Below are 14,826 nucleotides of genomic sequence, written 5' to 3'. Positions count from 1 at the left end.
CCTAAAAAAATTTAAAAAAATCCAAGTGTAGACCTCGCCCCCAGGCTGAATGACATGCAGTGTTTCTAAGAGCATTTATGGAGACATGTTCTAAGGCCAAGCAGAAGCTCGAGCCAAATCTGTTAATCTATAAGATGTATGAATTATATTTACACTGAGGATGTGCTTATCTATTGCCCGAGGGTCTGAATGAGTCTAATCTGGGCTCTAAAGGTTTCGTTTCTTTTGATCTCACAGGTGGTATTCATTTGTACCACGTATTAAGAGTTGTCAAATTTGCCCTGCTTTTACATCACACACAACATCTGGTGATGGCACAGAAAAGAAGGCCCATACGTCGAGTTTGTACATCACAAACAACACGTGGATTAAATATGACTTTAAATGGATGTGTGGTTTACTACTGCAAGTGTAATCTCGTCTGCGTCGTGCACCGCAACCCCCAGGACTTGTTTTAAGAGTATTATTCAGGGATTTTGTTAATTATTCACTTTCAGGTCATTGCAGAGTGATGTCTGATACTTCGGACAGTTAAGGTCATGCTGTTATTTTATTTCTGCCTCAGCAGGAGGATTATGATCAGGTCTCCTTGGAAGACCAACATTACCAGGGAGATAGCAGCATGTTAAGCTCCAAGGCCAAGCTGCCATTACGGGATTCGAAGAAAGAGCTTCTGAGGTATGTGGGATTAAACAGCAAAACATCTCGCAGCAGCTTTATCGAGCCAGACACGTGTGATGTGATCATTCCTTTTAGCTGGCAGATGGTCAGTATTAATAAGAAAAAGTGTCACTCCAAACCATACATTTGTTCCAATAGTGGGTCAAAACACTGGAATGAAACTCACTGTTACATATGATTGTAACTGGTATGTCTGCAGGTTCATGTGGAGAAGAAATGTATCTATTTAAAAAGTGAGTTTTCTCCCCGTATGTCCGACCTAAGCTTAACACAACTCTTGACTCTTTGTAGTTAGAGTGCATGCTCTGCTGGGTCTCCTCACGAGAAACGTAGGATCCTCTAGTTTCCGCAGCACAGCCCCCCCCCCCCCCCCCCCCCCACCAGATCCCCTCCCCTGTGACATTCAGAGACATTATTAAACTGAATGTTGAGCAATGTAATGAAAAATTTCTACTAAACTTTCCGCTGTACTAACTCTTTTTTTCTCTCTAATGAACATAAAAAGGTTCCCCCTGTATAAGAAAGATTCAGTTCAAGCTTGGGAAAGTCTGTGGGAAGTGGAGTAATCTGCGTATTAAATGCTTTGTGTTCTCATGCAGCTGTCCGACCCCAGGCTGTGACGGCAGTGGCCATGTGACGGGGAATTATGCATCACATCGGAGGTACTGTAATTAATTACACTCTCATTAGTACCAGCTAGCAGATATATAGACAAGGGAAACAATGCTTATTGTTTAATTATGTTGATTATTACAAGTGAAAACTTGTCACTTGTAGCTCGTAGGGTTTTTTGCAGCATATGTCATGTGCTAAAAATGTGATGACACAAAAAAGCTTTCTCGTGACGAACAAGCAGAATTGTGTTTTTTTAAAGTAATTTTGTATAAATATGCAGTGCATTGTATTAAGATTATTTAATTCAGTCGTGATCAAAGAGTGAATTAAAATGACTGTTAGCTCTTTATCCTCTCTAGTGTGTCTGGATGTCCCCTCGCTGACAAAACACTCAAATCACTGATGGCAGCCAACTCTCAGGAACTAAAGTATGTGTTCTGAAAACTGTTATTGTTGCTAAAGGATTTTTCACATTAAACTAGGCAGCTTGTTTTTGCTTCAGCTTGGGTCATCTTGTTTTCCTTCCTTTCCTTTTCCTTTCCCTTTTCACTTCACATTATGCATGATTTCCATTTACTCAACATGAAGTTGTTTTCTATTTGTGCTACTTTTCTGCATATTAGCATGAATCCCCAGCTCTGCTCCCAGTCTTTTGCTGTAAAAAGCACCTGGTCTCTGTGTCTCTCAACCTGCAGGTGCCCAACACCTGGTTGTGATGGATCTGGACATGTGACTGGGAACTATGCTTCGCACAGAAGGTAGCTGAGAGAAATCATCACAACTGAGCATGAAATACATTTGTCAGATGCATGGCATTCAAACAGATGGTGAAAGTCTCACTTTAAAAACACGCTGCACTTTTTGATTTCTTGTTTTTCTCGATTCATTTGACTGCCTTTTTATCTGTCTATCCATCTATAGGCACATTTCAGCTACATATGTGCTAATGCAGTAAAACTTATCTTTTTTTTTTTTTTTTAAACATGAAAAAATTGCAACTTCCTAAACCTCACGGCTGCCTGTACAATTCCAGCCTTTATTGTACCTCATGAATAGATTCTTTCAAGTTAACTCACTGTCTCCAACCATTTTCAGCTTGTCAGGATGTCCACGTGCCAGAAAAGGAGGTTTGAAGCTCACACCAAACAAGGATGACAAAGATGAGCAAGAGCTTAAGTACGATTTTTTCTTCTTTCTTTTTTCTTTTTTGCTCATCCTATGCTGTCATGTTTGTTTGTTTTTTGTTTGCTTTTTTTTCTGTTTTAAAAATAAAACAACAGAAAACATTGGGAAAATGCGTCATGCTTTTGTGCCCGGGGGTATAGTACCTGGAGGCCATTAAGTTAAACAAAGAAAATAATACTTCTCTTGTCCTAACATTAGTGAATTATTTTCAAAGGATTAGTAACATGTTTTTTTTTTCTGCAGGATTTCACCAGGGTTTTTGTATTTTTTTTCTATTTTCTGAATGGGATATCTGGCTTATCACTCTTCACAGAGTGCTTTCTTTATAATTATAGTATATTAAGAAAATGTTGAATTGCCGGCTGTGATGGCATTGCACTCATTTGGAGCTTAATCACTGTTGTCTGTTAAAGTGTTATTGGAAAAAAAATATAATGGAATTGATTTGCAGCTTAAATCCAAAGTCTGATATATGAGCCCTTGTTTACTTATACATCTGGACACTGATTTTTTTTAAATTTTTTTTTTAATTACTAATGCAAGGGCACGAGCTTAGGAATTAAACTGGAATAGATCTCATACACATTAAGAGAGAAAGGAAGAGAAAGGGGGAGGGTAGCAAATGTCCCTAGATTATTGTAAATAGTGGGCCATATGGCATGCCTCCATTGTCCGGGTGCCTTGCATCAAGCTACCTACCTGTGGTAGATGTAAGTAATGGGACCGGTGTTGTTTTGTCCTCTAAGTGCTGCTTTGCTGTTGAGTAACAAAATGCTGAAACAGGCTTTTTGCAGCAGCACTCCACAGCATGTGTGCCATTTGTATCATCTCAGGTGACCTTTCACCTTTATCAATAAGGGAAAGGGTTAGCCACCTCCAAATTACATTCTTTCGCATGAGGGGATACATGACAATTATCTGTAATTCATGTCACTCCATTACTGACCTGCAGAAAACAGGCCTGAAAATGCAACTGACAAACTCTTAATGATATTCAATGTGAGTTGTGCTTATGTTTTCAAACACAAATACCATCCACCTGGAAATGTATACAGTGAACAGAGGGCCCATTCAAACTCAAGTTTAGAGGATTAGTTACTTACAGTTAATGTGATTTTTCATAGCCCATCTCTAGTTTTTGGCGACTTCATTTTTTAATCAGCATTTAGATGGATTAATCAACTTAATGGTTAACAAATCTTCCGGTCTAGTTATTGAAAGAGATTTTTTTTTATTTTAATGGTCCCAGAGATTTTTTTTTTTTTTTTTTTTTTGCAGTTTGACAATAAAGCAGTTGCTGTTGTTTTTGCGCAGCTGGATGGATTTTGTTCAGTGGGTACCACAAAAAATAACAAATGTTATTAAATGCAAGCTAGTTAGATTTTTCCGTAGTGTATGCATGTTTTCAGCGCCTCATCCTCTTTGTTTGTCACTACGGTAGGTGTCCGGTAATTGGATGTGACGGACAGGGCCATATATCGGGAAAATACACATCCCACCGCAGTGCAGGCAGTTGTCCACTCGCTGCCAAAAGACAGAAGGAGTCGTCCATCAATGGGATGCCCTTTGCCTGGAAGTCCAATAAACAGGAACTGCCCCATTGTCCCTTGCCTGGCTGCAATGGCCTTGGACATGCCAATAATGTGTTTGCCACTCACAGAAGGTGAGGCCGCCTGTCCTCCATTTTATCTCTAAACAATACCGCTAGTCGACATGTTGCAGTCTTACTCTATCCACAGTCTTGAAGATGTTAAAGTTTAGTAGTTTCGGTGATTTTCTCCTGTCTAAAATTGTCATTTATGGCCTGCTGAACTAGTTTGTCCGGTTGCCCGCTGAACGCACAAAATATCAAGAAAAAGTACTCCGAGGAAGAGATGATGACTATCAAATTTAAAGCCAGCAGTGGTAAGCTACTCTGACATTTTGTGTGGCATGGCAAGTTTTTTTCTATTAGTGACACATATACTGGTACAAAAAAACCCAGTGAATGAATAAAATAAAAAAATCTGTGATCTCTGCTGGAACATGATAAATTAGACTATCTCCTCTAACCCAGGTGTTGAAAACAAAGATGATATTCAACATCTGGATCATGAAATAAAAGAACTGAACGAATCCAACATGAAAATAGAAGCAGACATGATGCAGCTCCAAACCCAGGTAAGTATTTACTCTCACAAAAATCATTGGTTAAAATAAAGGCGCGAGATCTTTGCCCGCTCAATTTGATGAGATCCCTGTTGTTTTGTACCCGAAAGCAGATCTCCTCTATGGAATGTAACCTGAAGACAATTGAAGAGGAAAACAAGATGATCGAACAGCACAACGATAGCCTACTGAAGGAGCTGGCTCACCTAAGCCAAGCTCTTATTAACAGTCTAACAGACATTCAGCTGCCTCAAATGGTACAGTAAGCCTTGACCACAGTATCCACTCCAGCTCACAGTGTTTAACCTGTCCAGAAAAAAATAAATAATCATTTTCCTGAAATTGTCATTTCTGCTGTGCTGTTTTCACTAATAGTCAAACATGTTTTTGTTGCAGGGGCCCATCAGTGAGCATAATTTTGAAGCCTATGTGAACACATTAACTGATATGTACAACAACTCGGAGCATGAATACTCTCCAGAGTGCAAGGCCCTCTTGGATAATATCAAACAGGCTATTAAGGGCATCCATGTTTAAGCTGTGGAGCTACCAAGAGGTTTCTTTGACTTGGGATAATGACACTAGATAGCTCTATTTTACTGAAGAGTGCTGGCTTGGCTGCATGTATAAGACAAGGCTTTCGGAAATGTGTTTGGCATTTTCTGGTAAATACACTGCACTGAGAAAATTACCAGCCAGATTTGTAATGCTTCTACTGTTTCTGCATTCACTCGATATGTTTATCCTGGTGAGATTTGTTTTTTTAACCCCTCTTGCACTTAATTATTTTGTATGGTTTGCTTGATTTTAATCTGTATGTGTTCATGTCACTCTTATATTATTGCTATTTATTACTATATTTGTTCATCAGTGTATTTATTTCCTCGATTTTTATTTATTTCTAAAAACTAAATGCGTAATATTTGAGAAATCAGTTTGACTTTCTGCACATTGTAAATTACATAGAAGCACATTCCAATTTCATGGCATACTTTCGCCACCTAGTGTTGAAAAACCTATATTATTGTTAGTATTATTATTATTATCATTATTATTATTATTATTAGAACATAAGTTGAATCTCCCTTCAAAGTGAAAACCTACCAAAACTACTAAGCATCAATGTTTTTAAGCATTGCTTTCTTTCCTTATTGGAGACTGAATGTATGGTAAGACAAAGTGAACACCAAGATTTAAAAGAAAAAAAAGAAATTGCAATGCAAATGTACTGTACCTTTTTCTACTCAACCAATAACAGCTGAATGCAATGAGGAGGTGACACTGAGCAAAAATGCAACATCATTCTGTGAACTGAATGTCGGATACTGCTTTGCATAGTGTGACCACAAAAAGAGTGCAACAAAAATCAAAACGATCACTTTGTCAAGATGTCTTTCTTTTTTTTTAAAAACAAAACAAAAAAATATAGATATTAAACTGCCTTCTGTGCACACTTTTAGTGTGCATATAGTATGTGCCTAAATGTATATGAATCCATAAAAATATACAAGTACTATGTTTTGTGGTAGGACAGTATTATGTGAATGGTGTCTGATTTAATATACAGTACAATTATTTTCATAGGCGGAAACGTTCCTGATGACTGTTTGAAAGCCGTTGTCTCAGTAGCTGTAATCTCAGAGTCAGGTTTTGAAATATCATGACTGAGATTGAAAGTCTGGTGTTAATTTGTTTTGTTTTGTTTTCTTTGATAGCGCAGAGAGGGGGCAAATAAGAAGGAGTGGATATCTCTTATCTGCTTAAAGGCCTTAACATTTCAGCCAGTCTTACAGTTTGAACATCCTTGGGCAGATTTGAATAGTAGCTATTTCAAAACCGAGCTGACGACCACTGCAACCTGCATTTTAGTTTCAATCATTACAAGCAAAAAAATAAAAAAAATATAGAAAAATGATAGTTGTTGGCTAATCAGTTGTTTGTTTGCATCAATTGCACTTTTGTATATGAGTTATTTTGTGTTTTTAGTTGCCCATACTGACCTTTGATAAAAGAAAAGGACCGGCTGGTTAATCCCCAGATAATAAAAAAAAGAGAGCTATCCATTTCAGCAATACATTTCTTTTAATTTCTGCAAAAAGACATCAACAACATGTAGCCTAGGACATTTTGAAGATGAAAATGTAACAGCAGAAGAGCCAAATTACAGAAAAACAAGACCCTGTTTTATCCAAATACTCGACACATTTTAAACAATTTTAATCTTTTAAAAACTGAATCACAGTCTTTAAATCGAACGATCTTTTTCTTTGTAACTTCTTATATGTAATTCCTATACCACACATTGTTTGCTCAGGAAGTTTTGTGAATAATATTTATTTTTTTCCCTGTTAGTATTTGATGTTTTGTAATGTGAAATGCTTTTTTGTGGAACGATATTAGTATGATATGAAATTGTACTGTATTTTTCTTTTCTTTTACATTAAAATGTAATGCTTTTTTCAGTTAAGGTAGTTTGTAAATTTAAACTTCCTATTACTTTTAATATTTCATAATAAAGATATGCGCTGTGTTGTACAGTTTGTGTATGGTAGAAATAAACTTTTCAAATGGTTGTGTGGTTTCTCAAACGTTTTGAGTCCACCGTGAATTGACTGCATCCCGTTTTCCTCCCCAATAAGTCAGCAGGCGTCAGCTTTCACGATGCATTAGCATCACCTAGTGGTGAAAAACAGGGACTGGATCAGCAGACGCTGGCAGTTCTCTGTGTGCAGTTTTTGTGCCATTTGGGGCTAAAATGAAAATAAAGGGATATCATGGCTTTAGAGCTTTTAGCTGTTGACTGCCACAGGTTCAAGTACAGATATGTATCTTTGCTACATGCCAATCCTACCAATGAAAAACACTGTAGACCTCAATAATGTCCCATATGTTCAGCTTAGAGATGCAACTAGTGATCATTATTGAAGAAACGCCCCCAATATTCAATTATTTGTTTAGTATAGTGTATAAAATGTAAAAACAAAAACAGGTGAAAAATGCATTTCCTTTAACCAAATGTGACATCATCCATTGCTTTTATTGTCTGACCAACAATCCAAAGCACAAAAACACACATCTTCACACTTCATAACTTACATTAATTCAGTTTTACTTTAAAAACAACATAAAAGGCCAATCAATTATCGAAATAGCCAGCTACACAAAAAAAGGAAAATATCAAGGTTATCCATCTGGACCAAGAGTCAGCCTTTTATTAAACAGAGATGTAATTATTTTAATAGAGTTGTGTCATTGCTGTGACAGCCCTCCTGTTGTCTCAATGAAAGTCCTGGCCTGTTTATAATGGTGAGTGGCTGGCATAAGGGAGACCTCAGCTAATGCAACCCGCCTGGGCTTTCCAGGTTATAACACCTGGATCAGAAAAACTGGTCAATCTCGCTCTTCCACTGCACTTGGCATCCACCCCATTTGATGTTTTATGTCTTGGTTAGCTTATGTTTAAACAATTATCTATTGTTCAAGTAAACCTTTTGTGTGGATCCCCTTTTTGTCACATAAATGCGACATTATGAAAGTTGTTATGGTCCACTGAAACAGTGTAAAATGTTTTGTGGACTTCAGGAAGAATACCTGCTGGATTGCTGTAATTAAAAGGCTATCATAGGGTGAGAGGCTGGGTACATCTTGGACACGTTGCCAGTCTGTCACAGGTCCAACATAGACAGACAGACAACCCTTCATGCTTACATTCACACAGTATCCCCGTTTAGCCTAACATGCATGTCTTTAGACTGTGGGAAAACCCAGAGACAACATCAGCTTTCTTTGAACACAAGATTTTCTTACAGTGAGGTGACAGTGCTAACCAGTGCACCGTCGTGCCACCCTAAACAGAAAACTCTTCAATTAAAAAATAATAATAATAATGATAACAAAACAAAAACAAAAACAAAATGCAACTTTAATGAAATAATGTACATTTAAGAATGTCACTTTTTTGATTACTAAAAACAAGACAAAGAGGAAGGCCTTGAGACCGAAATAGGACCTGATCATTCCTAAAAACTTTAATCATGCAACAGAAAAAGAAAAATATAAGTAAGTAAAAAGTAAAATAGGCAAGTAAAAAAAAAAAATTAAAATGACAAAATCACTGTCACTATTTTTCAACTTCAGTGTCAATATTATTGGACTTTACTTTTAAATTTTACCCAAACCATCATCATCACTATTATTATTTTATTTTCTATTGCTAAAGTAAAGTTAATTCCAGCATTTAGGCACAGGAGACAAAGCGGGTTGTCTACCGTCAGAAGGTCAATGGTTCGATTCCCAGCTACTCTAGTCTGTCCCTGTAGTGTTGTTCTGCAAGATACTGAACCCCAAGCTGCTCCTTATGCATCCATTGCAGTGTAAGCGGGTAAGAAGGTGCTTAGGTAGAGAAAAAAGTCCTTGTATGAAAGTGTGGATGAGGCTTGTAGTTAAAAACACTTTGGGTGCTCAGTTATAGTAGAAACGCGCTAAATAAGTACCAGTCCATTTACTGTTTACTGTGATTACTATCAGTTAGATGGATCAGAGTTTATATCTAAAATGCCTTCCATATTGAAATGTCCTTGTTTAAAAATAAAAACCATCAGATGTACGCTTATGCTGCACCAGTAAAAGAAATATGAGCTAAAGTATAAAACCAAAGTTCAATATGTGGTGGGAGAAAACCACATACAAAGTTTGAGGTAGGCATGCAGACAGACACACACACACAGGGCATGCAAACACATTTCCTGTCACACCACACAAGGCGCCGTCTTCCTGTAAAGGACATGTTGTGTGTAAACTGCGAGAACGTGGCAGATATCTAAAGCCTCTTGATGGCTACGTACACTACAGTCGGTTTGAAGTGAGTATAAAATTTACAAGGATTGTGTGTATGTGGAGAAGACGTGTGGGAACACTGTTGCTAGTAAACACTTTCTAGGATGATCACACTGCTGTGCACAGTATCACTAAAATCGCGAGCTGCAGACACAAATCATGATGCTAAAAACATGCTCTTAATGGAAACGTTGTTTGATTTACTAGTCAGGCCTATTTAGTGGCCCATGAGTGACATGACTAATGATCCTGTATGAGGTATTCAATTACTAAAGACCCTCGAATGAACCCAAATTAGAGACTCAGCTTCCTTGTGTATTTTGTACTTTTAATAATTTGTGGTTGTGTAATTGGAGATCAATACCTCCTGCTATATAATTAAATCACTGACTGAGAAAGTACACAATTTCTACACAAAAGACGAGCATCTGCAGGAGTGAAGGAGCTTGCACCACAGTAACAGAAAGTAAATTCAGCAGAGTCCAACCAGATCATGTCTTTAAATATATTCTGTTATTTTTTATTTCTATTTTATGTCAAATCAGGGGAAATCTACTATTTTTTTCATGGTTCCAGGTCTTTGACCCAGTGTTTGGTATTCTGGACTTTGTGAATCTTATTAATTTATTATTGCTTTGATCGTGAAGAGTGGGTTACATTTTCTAGTTTAGTTTTTTCTTATGAGTTTTCTCATTATGCTATTTATCTGATTCAGGGTTATTTTAGGTTCTCCGGTTTCCTTTAGCGCTCCCCTCTTTCTGTCTTTTCCTCAGAGTCTCGTCTCTGTTTATTTACCTTCCTGTGTCGCTCTCTCTCTCTCTCTGTCCCTTGCTCTCTGTCCATCTCTCTCACCCTCTCTTGTGCCCTCTCACTCTTTCCCTGCATCAAGTTGTGTGTCTTAGTCTGCATTTCAGTGCGTTTCCTGTTTTATTTTGATAGTCCTTGTCTCTTGTGTTTTACGATCAGTTTCCTTCTCTTACTTGTTATGTCTAATTTGTTCCCACTGTGTTTCCCAGCTTGTGTATATATTGTCTCAGTCTCTCCGTGTCCCTTGTCGGAGTGTCTACTCGTTTGCCCTTGTGTCTCTCAAGTTTCGTATTTTTAGTATTTCCCACTTTAGGTTCTCAGTTCATTTTGGTTTTTCCTTGTTTTGTATCAACTTTAATAAATGGTTCGTTTTTGTTTACTGGTTCCTGTTGTCCTGCGTAATCTGATATTGGGTTCTCTCTCTTCCTCACACGACCTGCGGCCGCAGATATTGCCACTTTTTGCTTACTGTTAATTGAAAAATAAACAAACAGGTGGATCCCAGCCTGAGCAAAGACAATAAAAACATAGAGTTAAGCCCAAAAGTGAAACAACAATTTTTAGGTCAAGGGGTCTAAGAAATGCACTGCATTAACTGTTTAAGTTCCCATGTTCAGAGGCTCAAATATAAATGGACAGTGGTGTCATGGTCAGGTGAGTGCTGGTCTTCCAATATTTTATGTAAATTAAAGCAGAAATAATATTTGAAGATAATGTGTCAAACTTGTGTTTTGTAGCTCTTCACTGGAATTCTTAACAGGAAACCCAAAGTGATATAAGTGATGGAGATCATCATTAGGTTGAAAAATTAAAATAAACCTACCACAGAGAGAGCAACAACTTCAGAAGTGGCCAAATCAACTATCTGGTTCAGTCTCGACAAGAATGAATTCACTGACCAGCTCAGCAGTGCCAAAAGATCTGAAAGATGACAGAAGACAACTGAAGTGGATGATGACAGATTATTTCCTTTGTTAAGAAAAACAATTTTACATCAACTTTGTTGATCTGACTGCATGCTTTCCACAGTCTAAAACATTACAAAGAGACAAGCATCCTACTATGGGAAGTAAAACCTTAGTACAATACAAAGCGTGTTTAGAGAGAGCAGACTTTAGACTCATGTGTGTCTGCTGACCACAACTGCTTCCTTATTAAACCTGAGGACCTTCCACTCCCACACACTTCCCCAACAGGCCAGAAACCATCTGCAGGCTAAATTTAGGCCTGCATATTAAGGGAGCTCCTCTTAAGGGAGCTGTGTGAGGTTAGAAGGTGTGTGGAGCTTTCCAGGATCTTTCTAAGTTTAGATTCTTCCGTTAAAGTCACGGTAATGAACAAGAACAGTGTATCATGAGTGTAACTTACATGCTTTAAGATCAAAACATCGATGGAAATTATATTGCTGTAATGCACATTAGGCTATGGGATGTAGCTTACAGTAAGTTTCTTATGTAATAGAAAGTATATCTCATATATTACACGAGCATCTTATCTGGTTTTGAAAATTTAAAGCTGAAAAGAAAAAAGAAGTTATAACCAATTTAACATGAGTGATGGCGATAATTAGTGATGATAAGGGGAAAAGCTCATTTTCGCGAGGTGTAATAAATGATAGATTTCTTGCTGTCTGGGGCAAAGAAGTGTGTCAGACTTTTTAGATAATAGATTTTTTTCTATTGACTTTGATATCTGATTCCTTTTATAAGGGCACGAGGAGAGGAATATATATATATATATATATATATATATATATATATATATATATATATATATATATATATATATATCAGTTTCCTATAATGTTGGAGCCTGGCTATGATTGGAGGCTTTAGGACTCTTTCTATGAAGTCCTTGGTATAATCTACCAATTATACAACACCTGAGTCTGAAACACCTCCAGAAACTACATACACAGACACTTGTGAAAACACTACAGGCAGCTACATAGAACTAATTAAAAAATAAACATTGAAGGTGATTAGTTTTCTTTGTCACGTAAAAAGGATAAAAGTCATTTTAATATAAAGCATGACGGATCTGGGGAAAACAGTGTTTTCCTACTTGGACATGGAATACTTTCCAGAAAGATCCGTTGATTTTCATAACCATAAATCCATCCAGCCGTTCATTTTCTGAACAGCCTCTCCATTCGGGGTCACGGGGGTGGGTCTGCAGCCTGTCTCTGTCGTCAAAGGGCGAATGGCAGGGTTCACCATTTACAGGTCGCTAATCTATTACAGAGCCAACACAGAGGGACAGACAGTTTAGCATTACCAATTAAACTAGCATGCATGCACCTCGATTGTGGGAGGAAGGTATAGTAGCCGGAGAGAATCCACACAAGGTCCAGGTAAAACCTGAACCCTCCACCCAGAAAAGCCTCAGCCAAGAATCCTCTAGCTGTTTGGTGACCGTGCCAACCACTGCACCATAATGCCACGATTTCAAATAGACCTAACCTTAGATATGTTTTGCTTATATCTATTAGTGAATTTAAAGGCATCATAATCAGTGTGGTGATTGTTTTTGTCAGGGGTATTTGTGCATTACTAGTGCATCTAAATAAGTTCTTTTTTCCTAATTTATTTCTAAAAGATAAACTTTAATATGTTTTATATTTATTGCATGTAAATGTAAACATTTCAACCTTTTTTGCTTTAAATTTAATTTGATTATTATGGTTTGTAGCTCAAGATATTTAGCTATATTTCTTAAGATAGATCAAAAAAGGATTTAGAATAGAACTTCTGGAAAGCATGCTCATTTTATATGCTCAATACTTGATTATGACCTCTTTGATGAAGTGCTGCATCAATGAGGCGTAGCGTGGAGGGGATCAGGTTCCAGCACTGCTGAGGTGTTGGTCTGATAGCAGCCTTGAGATCCTCTGTTTTTCTGGGCTGGGTGATTCTCATCATCGGTACTCACAGTACTCAACAGAAATCATAGATTCTCTGTGGGATTCAGGTCAGAAAAGTTGGCTGCCCAATCAGACATGCCACACCATTTATTACTAGTTTTGGCACTGTGGGCAGGTGCTAAGTCCAGTTGGAAAAGGAAATCATCATCTCCATAAATGTTGTCAGCAGATGGAAGCAAGAAGTGGTCTGAAAGCTCTTGGTAGAGGGCTGTGTTGACTTTGGACTTGATAAAACACAGCTGACCAACCATCACCACCACCAGCAGGTGACACGGCACCCCTAATCATCACAGATTGCAGAAATGTCACACTGGACTTAAAACACCTTGGATTCTGTCCCAGTCTTCCTCCAGACTCTAAATTGTGTTTAAAACTTACTTTCATCTGAAACCTTTGGACCACTGGGCAGCAGTCCAGTTCTTTCTCTCCTCACCAGGGTCAGATGCTGCTGCTGATGTCACTGGTTCAGCCATGGCCTGATATTAGGAATGCAACATTGGATATCCTTTCCTGCAGATGTCTGTGCGTGGTAGCGCTTGATGCACTGACAACAGCCTCAGTCCACTCCTTGTAAAGCCCAAGCTCTTCAGTTGACTTGTCCTGACAATTCTCTCTGGGCTGCGATCATCTCTGTTACTATCACACTTTTCCCTTCCAGGCAACCTTCTATTATTACGCTTCAATACATCACACTGCAAACAGCTAGCCTCTTCAGCACTGACCTTCTGTGGCCTAACCTCTTTGTGGAGGTTGTTGTGGATTTTCATCTTGACAACTGTCAATCAGCAGTCTTCCCTATGATTGTGGTTGTGTCTAATAAACTAAACTGAAAGACACAAAGCAAAACTCCAGTGTCACCTCTCATTTCTTTAAATTTAAGATCTTTTATATTTTTATATTATATTAAGAAAATGGGAAATAGGTGCTGGGATTTATTGAAACATATACAAACAAACATGGAAATACAGCATTTAAGACAAAAACGGAGGTTGTACAATTCTAATGAGCTTGAACATCAATAATTAGTATGACCACATTTATTCTTCAACACAGCCTAAACTCTGTCAAGATGATCCCGCCTCCATCATGTTTTACAGATGATTGTAGATACTGTTTTATCTCTACCTGACTTCCTTTGTACATATTGATGACAATTTGAACCAAAACATTTAAATTTGGATTCTTATTTTCAGATCAGTTCTCATGTGATCTGGCATATAACAGCATTTTCTCCCCTTTCCCCTCATTGAGAATGGCTTCTTGACAGCCATTCTTGAAATGAGACCATTTCTGAGCGGGCTTCAGTGAACTGGAACAGCTGCACCCCAGAAGGGGTGTCTGTAGCTCAAGAGGTAGAGCAGGACACCTACTAACTGGAAGGGTTGTGGTCCAGTCCTTGGCTGCTCCAGTCTGCATGCCCAAGTATCCTTGGGGAAGATACTGAACCTCAAGTTGCTCTCTGATATATTACTTATATAAAAGTATCAATGTGTGTAATTGTTAGATGGAAAGTCAGAAGTGTTAAGGAAAAAAGCACATGTGTCAATGAGTGCATGTTGTGTAAAGCACTAAGTGCTAGAGCAGAAAAGTGCTGTACAAGAATCATTGACTGGAAGACTACATTTACCATC

At 37.9% G+C, this 14,826-nt stretch overlaps 1 protein-coding gene across 3 annotated transcripts in view; it reads left to right on the top strand.

Moving 5' to 3' along the window:
• The window catches only part of st18 (ST18 C2H2C-type zinc finger transcription factor), a 40,059-nt gene extending 32,871 nt beyond the window's left edge, over nucleotides 1-7,188 (top strand). For all 3 annotated transcript variants that reach the window (XM_080907447.1, XM_080907448.1, XM_080907449.1), the window contains exons 13-22: nucleotides 566-678; nucleotides 1,281-1,343; nucleotides 1,656-1,724; nucleotides 1,992-2,054; nucleotides 2,392-2,472; nucleotides 3,923-4,144; nucleotides 4,298-4,386; nucleotides 4,538-4,641; nucleotides 4,740-4,886; nucleotides 5,026-7,188. In XM_080907447.1, the coding sequence (XP_080763573.1) occupies nucleotides 566-678; nucleotides 1,281-1,343; nucleotides 1,656-1,724; nucleotides 1,992-2,054; nucleotides 2,392-2,472; nucleotides 3,923-4,144; nucleotides 4,298-4,386; nucleotides 4,538-4,641; nucleotides 4,740-4,886; nucleotides 5,026-5,166 (1,092 nt within the window). In that variant the 3' untranslated portion in view covers nucleotides 5,167-7,188. The remainder of the gene's footprint in view (nucleotides 1-565; nucleotides 679-1,280; nucleotides 1,344-1,655; nucleotides 1,725-1,991; nucleotides 2,055-2,391; nucleotides 2,473-3,922; nucleotides 4,145-4,297; nucleotides 4,387-4,537; nucleotides 4,642-4,739; nucleotides 4,887-5,025) is intronic.
• Nucleotides 7,189-14,826: the final 7,638 nt, after the last annotated feature.

The sequence above is a fragment of the Rhamphochromis sp. 'chilingali' genome, assembly GCF_963969265.1.
Source record: "Rhamphochromis sp. 'chilingali' genome assembly, chromosome: 16".
Lineage (NCBI taxonomy): Eukaryota > Metazoa > Chordata > Actinopteri > Cichliformes > Cichlidae > Rhamphochromis > Rhamphochromis sp. 'chilingali'.
The sequence above is the reverse complement of the archived record's forward strand: the minus strand, read 5'-3'. Positions and strand labels throughout refer to the sequence as shown.